Consider the following 11,751-nt stretch of genomic DNA (forward strand, 5'->3'; position numbering starts at 1 on the left):
TATGACTTTATCTAGACTACAGGCTTGATAGTTCAAATCAAATCTGAGACAAGTGCCCACACTGGAATGTTACTGAAAGTGGCCAAATCAGATGTGGAAGCTTAAGACAAGCTAAGACAAGCTGCTTCTTGTGGGTGTATATGGCTGGTTTAAAACACTCTCATTGTGGTGACTCAGAGGTGAGCTTGGACGAGCAGGAGGAGGAGGAGCAGGAGGTGGACCCTCTGAAGCGGTCAGGGATCCCCTTTGGGGGTCTCATCCACGACATCCGCCGTCGTTACCCCCACTACCTGAGCGACATCAAGGACGCCATGGACACGCAGTGCCTCGCCGCGGTCATCTTCATCTACTTTGCAGCTCTATCGCCCACCATCACCTTCGGGGGACTGTTGGGTGAGTGTGTGTGTGTTTGTGTGTAGGTGAACATTATGTGTGTGTGTGGGTTTAGAGTGTGTGTGTGTAAGTGTAGAGTGTGTGTGTATGTGTGTGTATGTGTGCGTGCATGTGAGTGGTAGATTTTAAAGGCAAGCCTCCCCCATACCCCCTTCATTAGAATGTTCCTTATGCTCCTTGTGAATGAACTTATAAAAAGTTAATTCATTATCAGCTCATAATGAAGTCACACAGAGCAGTCTGTCAGCTCTCCGCTCTGTGTTCTTCCCTCTCTGTCCAGGGGAGAAGACGCACGGCATGATGGGAGTTTCTGAGCTCATTATCTCCACCGCCACACTGGGGGTGCTGTTCTCCCTCCTCGCCGGGCAGCCGCTGCTCATTATCGGTTTCTCTGGACCCCTGCTGATCTTCGAGGAGGCCTTCTATAAGGTACCCTGCGTCGCCCCCAATTCTACCCACCCTGTCACCCTCCGTTCACAACCTACATCATTTCTACCTCCTGCACGTTCCTCCAGCATTCATTAATGCCGAACATTAACTATCACCGTGCCAACACCACACAACCCACTCTCCTCCTTGATGACTCAGATGAGAGAGAAATGCTGATGTGACCCCCCTGCTATATTTCACTTCTCTGCCCCTTCCCACCTCTCTGTCTTTTATATCCTCTGACAAACTGCTCTTCGCATTAGCCATATGTAAAGTAAGTCTAGGGATCTGCAACTGTGTGTAATTTTATTTTGTGCATCTCATTTGCACTCTGCACAACTTCCCTGACTGCAAAACCCAGTGCACACCTCATGGATTGTGGTGAGGTTGAAAGGTTGAGGTGACCTTGCTCTGACCACAGGCTCATCTCTCTCTCGCTCTCTCTCTCTCTCTCTCTCCTCCCATACCCTCTTATCCAGTTCTGCCAGACCCAGGGGTTTGATTACCTGACGGGCAGGGTGTGGATTGGGTTCTGGCTCTTCTTCATCGTCCTGGTGATTGTGGCAGCCGAGGGGAGCTTCTTAGTGCGCTACATCTCGCCCTTCACCCAAGAGATCTTTGCCTTCCTTATCTCCCTCATCTTCATCTATGAGACCTTCTCCAAGCTGATCAAGGTGAAGGGCCCACACCTCTATGCACAGACAGTGATCAATATACATTAATTCAGCATTTATTAGCAATGGTGATATAAGTGTAGATTCATTGTTAACATGCCAATCACTGTTTTATTAATCACAGTTTGGTTATTTGTGAATGATTTAGTCCATATCTCTGTGTATATGCCTGTATGTGTGTGTGTGTGTGTGTCTGTGTGTGTTTGTGTGTACATGCTTGTGTGTAAATTGATGCATAGGCCCAAGTGTCTCCCTACCAGATTGACCGTTTGCTTTGCAAGTAACTTCACGTAGTGTTTCAGCTAATCACTTCACCCACCAAAGCAGGAACTTTGACAATTGTTGGAAGTATTGTATTGATATAGTAATTAAGTTCATGCTATATCTCTTATTAATGTCATTTTGCTAGTTGGAGAAGTGAGCTAGTTTGTTACCTAGCTAGCTTCACAGAACCATAACACATTTACCTTGTTAGCTCGCTAGCTAGTCTAGATCACGAACATTACCAAGCTAGCAAGCTTACTAGTTGGCTAAACTACCTAGATAGTACCAAAGCATATTAGCTATAGTTGTTTCAGCACACGGATAACGTCATTCTTACATTACTCAATCTTGCAATGATTAACGTTTGTCAAAGTCGCCCCTTGGTGTACATCTAACTCTGTGTGTATATAGAGTACATCATTGCATGTGTATGTGTATGAGTTGTGATGCAGGGCTAGGGGTGGCCACTGATAATGTAGTGAACAGACAAACAGAAGGAATTGTTGTTTTAATGCTGTTTATTAAAGAAATATAAGTAGAAAATATAATAAATTCTTCTCAAAAAGTACTTCTCTGGACAAGGGAGAGTCAACATCCAAAAATGAAAACTAGAAGGCAACCACAAAACCACCAGCCCTTCCAACTTAGCCCAACACATCTCTCCCTTAGGCCTGACATCCAGGCCTTTTATTAAGCCAATAACAAGGTCATTGGCAGCAGCCACAGTGATTACAATGAATCACAGCTGCAACCATACCTGTGAGCCCTTCCTGGTACCACAGTGTTTATGTGCATGCGTGTCCACGTGTAGACATGTGAATCTGGTTCATCCAAGTATCCTGTATGTGGTGAGGTCAGGTTGTTAAAGGTATGACACATTCTCCCCAGGTGTTCAGTGAACACCCCCTGCTGAAAAGCTACCCCCCGCCCAGCTCCCAGAATGCTGTGGGCTTCGTAAACCTGTCCCAGGAGATGGGTCTGCTGAACGCGCCCGTGCTGAACCAGCCCAACACCGCCCTGCTGTCCCTCGTGCTCATGCTCGGGACCTTCTTTGTGGCTTACTTCCTCCGGAAGTTCAGAAACAGCCGCTTCCTGGGGGGAAAGGTACTGCTGTGTATGTGTGTGACAGAGAGTGTGTGTGTGTGTAGTGTGTGTGTGTGTGTGTGTGTGTGTGACAGAGAGTGTGTGTATGTAGTATGTGTGTGTGTGTGTGTGTGTGTGACGGAGAGTGTGTGTATATAGTATATGTGTGTGTATGTGTCAGCATCTCTGTGGCTCTGTGACTGAAAGTCTTCAGGGTCTCCATCCCTCTGTTCCAGGCCAGAAGAGTCATAGGAGATTTTGGGATTCCCATTTCCATCCTGTTGTCCGTGATTGTGGATTACTACATCCCTAATACGTATACAAAGGTAAATACACTGCTCCATCCCTGATACCTACACATAGGTAAACACACTGCTCCATCCCTGATACGTACACAAAGCTAAACACACTGCTCCATCCCTGATACGTACACAAAGCTAAACACACTGCTCCATCCCTGATACCTATACAAAGGTAAACACACTGCTCTATCCCTGATACGTACACAAAGCTAAACACACTGCTCCATCCCTGATACGTACACAAAGCTAAACACACTGCTCCATCCCTGATACCTATACAAAGGTAAATACACTGCACCATCCCTGATACCTACACATAGGTAAACACACTGCTCCATCCCTGATACGTACACAAAGCTAAACACACTGCTCCATCCCTGATACGTACACAAAGCTAAACACACTGCTCCATCCCTGATACGTACACAAAGCTAAACACACTGCTCCATCCCTGATACCTATACAAAGGTAAACACACTGCTCTATCCCTGATACGTACACAAAGCTAAACACACTGCTCCATCCCTGATACGTACACAAAGCTAAACACACTGCTCCATCCCTGATACCTATACAAAGGTAAATACACTGCACCATCCCTGATACCTACACATAGGTAAACACACTGCTCCATCCCTGATACGTACACAAAGCTAAACACACTGCTCCATCCCTGATACCTATACAAAGGTAAACACACTGCTCTATCCCTGATACCTACATAAAGGCAAACATACTGCTGTCCTGCACAGCTCTGACCAGACAACTGGAGAACAGACAATTTAAGAAAAACACACAGCATATTCAGTAACGTGTTTAGCTACGTTTATCCTTAGATGGACTGTGCTAATGTGTTAATATTGGGGCTTGAATCACGTGTTTTGTTTTGTTCTTTGGTTGGGGATTGCAGAAGCTGAACGTGCCATCTGGTTTCTCCGTCACATCTCCGGACAAGCGCGGGTGGTTCATCAGCCCATTCGGAGACAAGGAGCCATTCCCGGCCTGGATGATGGGCGCCTCTGTAATCCCAGCTCTGCTGGTCTTCATCCTCATCTTCATGGAGACTCAGATCACCTCGTAAGAGTTAGGGACACTGCACTGCATGCCTGGTTTAAAACATACACAGCCATTTATTACTTCTTATTTTGTCACTATGGGAATGTATGCTGACACCGTACAGATCATGCAAACACAGACTTGGACAGAATCAGTGATGCACCTCAATATTTTTTTTATGTTCTTAGGAGTGCTCATTTTAGAATAATAATGCAGGTAAAGGAGCACAAATTTGACAGGGGCAGAGTGCAAATGCAGAGAGAAAAGATGAAAGCATTTTGGAGGATAAAGAAGCCTTGAACTAAATAGTGTTCCTCTATGGAGGAACAGAGGAGCCTTTTGAACCCTTTCCTTGTCTAAAAAGTATCACGCTTTGTGCACCATGGTGTGTAAGATAATAATGATGATGATGATAAGGATGATGATGATGGCGCTCTGTCATACTGCAGGCTGATCGTGTGTAAGAGAGAGCGGCGACTCGTTAAAGGCTCGGGGTTCCACCTGGACCTGCTCCTCATCGTGTTTCTGGGGGCGCTGTGCCCGCTCTTTGGCCTGCCCTGGCTCACCGCAGCCACCGTACGCTCCGTCACCCATGTCAACGCTCTCACCGTCATGAGCAAGGCCACCGCCCCCGGGGAGAAGCCCATGATCCAGGAGGTCAAGGAGCAGAGGGTCACCGGCATGCTGGTTGCCCTGCTCGTGGGTAAGATGGCTTCTCTCATAGTTCTGTTCTTGGGTATGATGGCTTCTCTCGTAGCAGTGTTTGTGGGAAATATGGCTTCTCTCGTAGCAGTGTTTGTGGGAAATATGGCTTCTCTCGATGCTATGTTCATGGGTAAGATGGTTTTTCTCGTAGTTCTGTTCATGAGTAAAATGGCTTTTCTCATAGTTCTGTTCGTCAGTAAGATGGCTTCTCTCGATGCTCTGTTTTTGGTTAAGATGGTTTTTGATCGTAGTTCTGTTAGTGGGTATGATGGCTTTTCTCGTTGCGGTTCGTGGGTTAGATGGTTTCTCTCGTAGTTCTATTCGTGAGTAAGATGGCTTCCCTTAATGCTCTGTTCGTGGGTAATATGGCTTGTCTTGTAGCTCTGTTTGTGGGTAGGATGGCTTCTCTTGTAGCTCTGTTCGTGAGTAAGATGACTTTTCTCATAGTTCTGTTCATGGGTAAGATGGCTTGGCTTGTAGCTCTGGTCATGGGTAAGATGGCCTTTCTCATAGTACTGTTCGTTGGTAAGATGGCTTGTCTTGTTGCTCTCTTCGTGGGTAAGATGGCTTGTCTTGTAGCTCTGTTTGTGGGTAAGATGGCTTTTCTCGTAGCTCTGTTCATGGGTAAGATGGCTTCTCTCTTAGCTCTGTTCGGGATCTTCCTACATGAGGAACCTTCCACATCCATTTGAGTGTTACTGATGAGGAGTGAGGCGGCATGGATGGTGCAGTGGGTAGCACTGCCGCCTCACAGCAAGGAGGTCCTGGGCTCGAATCCCCGTTGGCCGGGGCCTCTCTGTGCGGAGTTTGCATGTTCTCCCCGTGTCTGCGTGGGTTTCCTCCGGGTACTCCGGTTTCCTCCCACAGTCCAAAGACATGCAGAATAGGCTGATTGGAGAGTCTAAATTGCCCATAAGTATGAGTGTGTGAGTGAATGGTGTGTGTGCCCTGTGATGGACTGGCGACCTGTCCAGGGTGTATTCCTGCCTTTCGCCCAAAGTATGCTGGGATAGGCTCCAGCCCCCCTGCGACCCTGTTCAGGATAAGCGGGTTACGATAATGGATGGATGGATGATGAGGAGTGAGCTCTGTTAGGTACTGACAAGCCATCTCTGTTAACTCCTGACGAGCAGTCTCTGTTCGCTCCTGATGAGCTGTCTCTGTTAGCTCCTGATGAGTCATTTCTGTTAACTCCTAACGACCAGTCTCTGTTAGCTCCTAACGACCAGTCTCTGTTAGCTCCTGACGGGTCATCTCTGTTAGCTTCTGGCGAACCGTCTCTCCCATGCGCCCCTCTTTCACGTCTCCAGGCATGTCCATTGTGATGACGGACGTGCTTCGCACCATCCCACTTGCTGTGCTGTTCGGGATCTTCCTGTACATGGGCGTGACCTCACTCACTGGGATTCAGCTCTACGAACGCATCATGCTCATGGTCACACCCGCCAAGCACCATCCTGACCACATCTACGTCACCAAGGTAACCCTGCCGCCTGCTTCCGGTACAAATGTGGTAAAAACACACAATGAATGCTACATGTGGTAGCTGGGTCCTCTTATCACACCCCTATTGTGTATGAATTAATTAACTGGAAGTGTTTAAAGGTTACAGATTCAGGTGAACAGTGGAGGTTGACTGAAACCTACAGTACCCGCTAGATGGCACTAAATGCTTTTCATTAGCTAACATGTCCTGCTTAGTGGAGGTGGAACGTATGAAGGCTGAACAAGACTCAGAATAGAGGGGAGTATTTATGGAAGAGCTTTAACTTGAAATTATGTGTGCTGTGTGTGTGTGCTTATGCATGTGTGTGTGTGACCTGCAGGTGAAGACCTGGCGTATGAACCTGTTCACCCTGATCCAGCTGGGCTGCATCGTGCTGCTGTGGGTGGTCAAATCGACCGTGGCATCACTGGCCTTCCCCTTCATCCTCATTATGACCGTGCCACTACGCCGCCTCATCCTCACTCGCATCTTCGAGGAGCGAGAGCTCAAAGCGGTGCGTGCAGCCCGATCTTACCCAGAATTCTCCACCACATCACCTTACCACGCAGTAAAAATAACATCAGTGTCAGGATAACACATGGGAATTCACTCAGTAAAGGCATGGTAATTCATGACCTGAAAAGATCAATTGATGAAAATGGCCCTTTTCTCCTCTTTCAGCTGGATTCAGAAGAAGACTCTCCCAATTTTGACGAAGACGGCAGGGACGAATACAATGAGCTGCACATGAATGTATAGTCAAACCACACAGGAGCACCCTGAAAACACCACTACAGCAACACTGAACTGGGTGGGGATTTGGAGAGAGCACTTACTGGGTATTGGGCAGGTGTGAGTCTGCCTGCCATAGAGTATAGTACACCGACTAATTTATTGTCCAGCACGCTTACGTGTTGGTGCGAGTTCGGAGATAGGGGTATTTTATTTATGTGGTTACGTTACTGTATGCGTGAGAGTTGTTCTGCGACACACGGGTCTGTAAGGGAGGCGTACTCCTTTGTATATTTTGTTTGTTTCATTTCTGTGTCTAGCTCAACATTTTTTCACAAAAGTGACCATAAGCTCTGTGCTTCACACGGTGCAAGACATGGATGGCTCTTTAGTACTTATTTTTGTTTTACAGGCCAGAGCGTGTTCTGGTCCCTTTACTAAACAGACGCACGGGAGAGGTGTGTATGGGTAATGAGCATAGGTGCATTGGGGGCCCAGTGTGAGTGAGGCTCTGAGCAGTTCCTCTGTAGCTCAACCTGGACTCTAACACGGTGCTGGCAGGGTTGGGATGATGTGGTAATGCTAAATTTCAGTTTGGATGATGTGGTAATGCTTCATTTCAGTGGCCATGATGATGATGATGTAACCAGTGGCAAAGCATCCTGGGAGTTTCTCTTACCTATAGAGCCGCGTAATGTTATGAGCACCCTACTGCTCTGGTCTTTAGGACCGTGACAGCGATTCACGTTCACATTACGAGTCTCCGCTGAAAGTGATTCCCTTTTTTTCCCCTCCTTTCAATTACCCCAAAGTAATGCACTGAAAACTGCATGTTTTATAGAGAGATATTTTTATGAGACAGATTTTACTATGTACAGATCAGATAAATATTATAATTATGACTTTTATGGACGTAGACATTGGGCTCTAATAGTGGAGTCACTGCATGATTGGTTTCCATTACATATAAGCTGTTTTGATATTTAAAATGTGACCACTAAAATGAAGTTTTACCATTCTTTTGCCTTTACACCAGACTAGTAATTTGTGAAATTCAGAAGTAGTTTCGAAGCCATGGTACTAATGTGTGGGTGTATGTTTGAAACTTCCCTGTATTTTATCTGTAAAAAACGTTGCGTGGACACTTGCATCATAGGAGAAACTTGAAATGACCATGGAAATGACTGGAGCTAGATGCTCATCCACTCACATTCACAAGACAAATGCGCTTGTGTTATTTTCATCCTCATTACACACAACGAAGCCACCAGTGAATGTCTAATGTGTCTTCTCAGAACCAACCGCTCAGAATTATGGGAGCCTAGACACGTCTAAAAGTGTGTTGCCCTTCCTAGTAACATTTGAACCATTATTTCATCTTTGAGGAAAAATTAGCCTTTTTCTGGGGGGAAAATTTGAATCTTGTTTTCTTTTTTTGGTCTAGAATCTAAGAATGTAGTGTGTCGACTAAAAACTAATTAGGCAGCACTGAAGTGAGGCTGAACAGTCGCAAGAAAAAAGCGTAACTCGATGTGGCACTGGGGTGAACAGTCAACATTAATCTGAGGCTCTGTTGCGTCGCTGAAAGCTTTTTTAAGGATGAATGTGTTGACTGAGACCGTACTTTTCATATAGCACCCTTTTGCAGGTAACTTAAACTTTGATTGAAGCTTTCTTTTTTACTCTACCACGCTCCAGTCATTTTATAAATAAAACCGACGAGCCATTTTCCCCTGCTATGCGCTGTACATTGTGCTTTGCAGAAAGTCTTCAAATAAATCAGCCCTATAGATTGTAAATAGTGTAATGTTCATCGATTTCTTGCTTCTGACTTGTACATTCAGCAGGCCACTTTGATACTATGACTCGAGAAAACCCACATGGAGGGCAGTTTCAATTTACAACACATCCTACACATCCTAAAAAACACTTACTCTATTAAACTGTAATAATTTGGGTCGGGGTATGCTAGGTTTATTTTATTGTAGTTTGAAAAAAAATAATAATGGTGTGAAGTTCTTATAGAAAGTAGTACTGCCTTAAAAGATTGAGGATTGTTGCTGTAAGTTGAGTTATTATCTTACAGTACATGCTGTATTGTAACCGCGTCCTTAATTCATGAAGTGAAGAAGAGTCAGTCTGTAGCTCTGACATGAGGAGAGTGGGACACTTCTAGGTGAGACTCAGTGGAATAAGAATGAAATGAATGGATGATAATGGTAATGGAAGAGGTTACTAGCCACTTTCTCAACACAACCCCCAGCTAGCACACAATATAGTACTGCAGCAAGGTTGTCTAAGGTTGCGGCGAATAACAATTCTATATCAATGTTTTCACAATATTTCTTCACCGCCAAATCATAACTTTCCACCTGTTTTAAATACTGTAGTTCCAGAATACAGCTGTACTTTATTCCTGCAGAATAAGGACGTGTTTACAACCCAAATCACTAGACATAACAAGCCATAACTTTTTGCAAGGCTTAAACGCGACATGTTGCTGCAACCTCGCGGTAATGTTTTGAGGTGGTTGGGAACAGCTTCTCACTGCTGCACATCTTGGATTGTGGCAGCTGATCATAGAAGTCACTGCTGGTGCCAAATGTTGCCAGTCTTGCAGGTCCTTTTAAATGTACTGCAGTCCCCCTCCACGGTGTGAGATCCATTGGAAGAGATGACCAGGAGAGGCTTACACGGCCTGTTTCTTATTGTGTGCCTGCCAAACTAAATGCGTCAAAGACAGTTCTGGTTATTTTGATCCAATTTATACATGGATTCTCCGAAATGTTCTTTTGGATTTGTCTGTCAGTTTAAAGAGGAATGCAGGCATTTGGATTTCACTTTTCCGCCATGAGAGGTGCGCCAGGCTATCTTTACATCTTTTCAGGATTCTAGTCATTTTCCACTCCTCAGAGATAATTAATGTGTGCAGTCCTGGTGGTTTCTGTGGGGAGACTAGTGTAATCGCTCTTATTTTTTTAATGAATGCTTCACCGTTTGGAGCATTAAGAAAAATCTCAATCAAATTAACCACTGCATTTAATGCCACTTAAGACACATGCACAGTAAACAAACAATGCAGCATATCAATCTCTATGGAAAACAAAGACAAAACAAAAAACAGCACATTAAATCAAATATCACTTCATGTTTGGTTAATATGACAGGTGCAGATCTGGTTTCCCTTCTAAACCAAACCAGAGTTTAACGGCATACAGAATGTACAGTATGTGTGAGGTCAGGCCGCCATTGTTTTGTAAGTCTCTTCTGGTTTGTTTTTTCGGTTTCCCCGTCTCTCTAATGCGAAGGAGCGTGTGCTCGAATGTCTGGCTAAACAGTACCAAATGAAACTGGGCGTGCTCCGGCTCAGACTCAACCCTTTGCGTTCTCACAAGGAATGACTTCAATCTGAGCCCTGACACAAAGGGAGAATTCAAACAGGCGCTTTCGCCAGAGAGAACAACAAGCGGTCGGGGAGAGAAGGGCACGTCTCAAACAGTGTTGGTGGTTACCATGGCGGCAGACATGTTGCTGCCCAAAATTGGGAAATTGCAGAGGTGAAAGCTCTCTGCTTGTCGGAGTGAAAAGGTTTTTTTTTTTTCTGAGCGAGAGTGCACGTGCTCCTGTGCAGAGGACAACCTGGCACGTGCACCTGCACTAGCAGGGCTGAGTGCTCACAGGAAAACCAAATGTCTGCCCAGAAATCTCATTCTCTGAAAGAGCATATTTGGACCCAATGTTATTGTCTTAGACACAGAAAGACAGCCAGATCCTTTGTCTGGTTTCGTAAACTTGAGGACCATAAAATTAAACTAAAAATGTTAAAAGCACATTAAAAAGTGACAGCGGGCTACAGTGAACATGTAAACCAACAGCATCCTGTCTCCAAGACAAAGCGCAATTGAGGCAAATGGTGTTTATATTTTTGTATTTATTTATTGATTACACTTTCTGTTTATGGAACGCACAGTTCTGTTTGACAATAGGGTTCTCATGGTCCGTGATAAGCCGACAATCATTACATGTGTGTTGTAGTTACTCTAAGGACAGACACAGTTGGTACGTGTGTGTTACTTGTCACTGCAAGGACATGCACAATCGGTCATCCATGGCAGGTTAGACCAGCCATTTTCATCCAGATTTGAATGATGTTTGTTGCACTTTGAACCTCACTGAATTGCAATGAGAGGCTGGAAGTGAATGGAACAAAAGATACATTTTTATGTGAATTAATGAATGGTAAATAATGTATTACTTTAGCATTAGCAATACACTAAAATAAATCTAATATTCTGGTGGGTAATTTATTAGTAGTTCAAATTGCAATTATTGTCAAATTGTAAAGAGCTTGTTTCAAGCCATTTAAAAGATTTGTTATTTTTTGTCCGGAAATAAATATTTATTATGTGTTTCAAGTTTATGCTTGTCTGGGAAGAGTTTATTCAACTGCAAGCACCATCGCCACTGTACTGTACCAGAGGAGGAAGGCTGCAAATGGCCTCTTTACATCTAATTAAACCTGCATGTGGTCCTGCTTGATATAACCCCATTCCTCCCCTGAGCCTTCTCATTTCCCAAAGCCACTGAAGTCATATTTCAATCAGAAATGTTTTGAGTTGAGAGTTTA

General features: G+C 44.8%; 1 protein-coding gene across 1 annotated transcript in view; it reads left to right on the forward strand.

Annotated features, from left to right (window-relative positions):
* Window positions 1-11,542, forward strand: part of slc4a3 (solute carrier family 4 member 3) — a 50,760-nt gene extending 39,218 nt beyond the window's left edge. Inside the window, exons 13-22 of the mRNA XM_061227087.1 lie at window positions 178-393; window positions 674-822; window positions 1,302-1,496; window positions 2,649-2,864; window positions 3,080-3,169; window positions 4,056-4,222; window positions 4,651-4,904; window positions 6,217-6,386; window positions 6,733-6,906; window positions 7,074-11,542. Coding sequence (XP_061083071.1) covers window positions 178-393; window positions 674-822; window positions 1,302-1,496; window positions 2,649-2,864; window positions 3,080-3,169; window positions 4,056-4,222; window positions 4,651-4,904; window positions 6,217-6,386; window positions 6,733-6,906; window positions 7,074-7,151 — 1,709 coding nt within the window. The 3' untranslated portion in view covers window positions 7,152-11,542. The remainder of the gene's footprint in view (window positions 1-177; window positions 394-673; window positions 823-1,301; window positions 1,497-2,648; window positions 2,865-3,079; window positions 3,170-4,055; window positions 4,223-4,650; window positions 4,905-6,216; window positions 6,387-6,732; window positions 6,907-7,073) is intronic.
* Window positions 11,543-11,751: the final 209 nt, after the last annotated feature.

The sequence above is a fragment of the Conger conger genome, chromosome 17, assembly GCF_963514075.1.
Source record: "Conger conger chromosome 17, fConCon1.1, whole genome shotgun sequence".
NCBI lineage: Eukaryota > Metazoa > Chordata > Actinopteri > Anguilliformes > Congridae > Conger > Conger conger.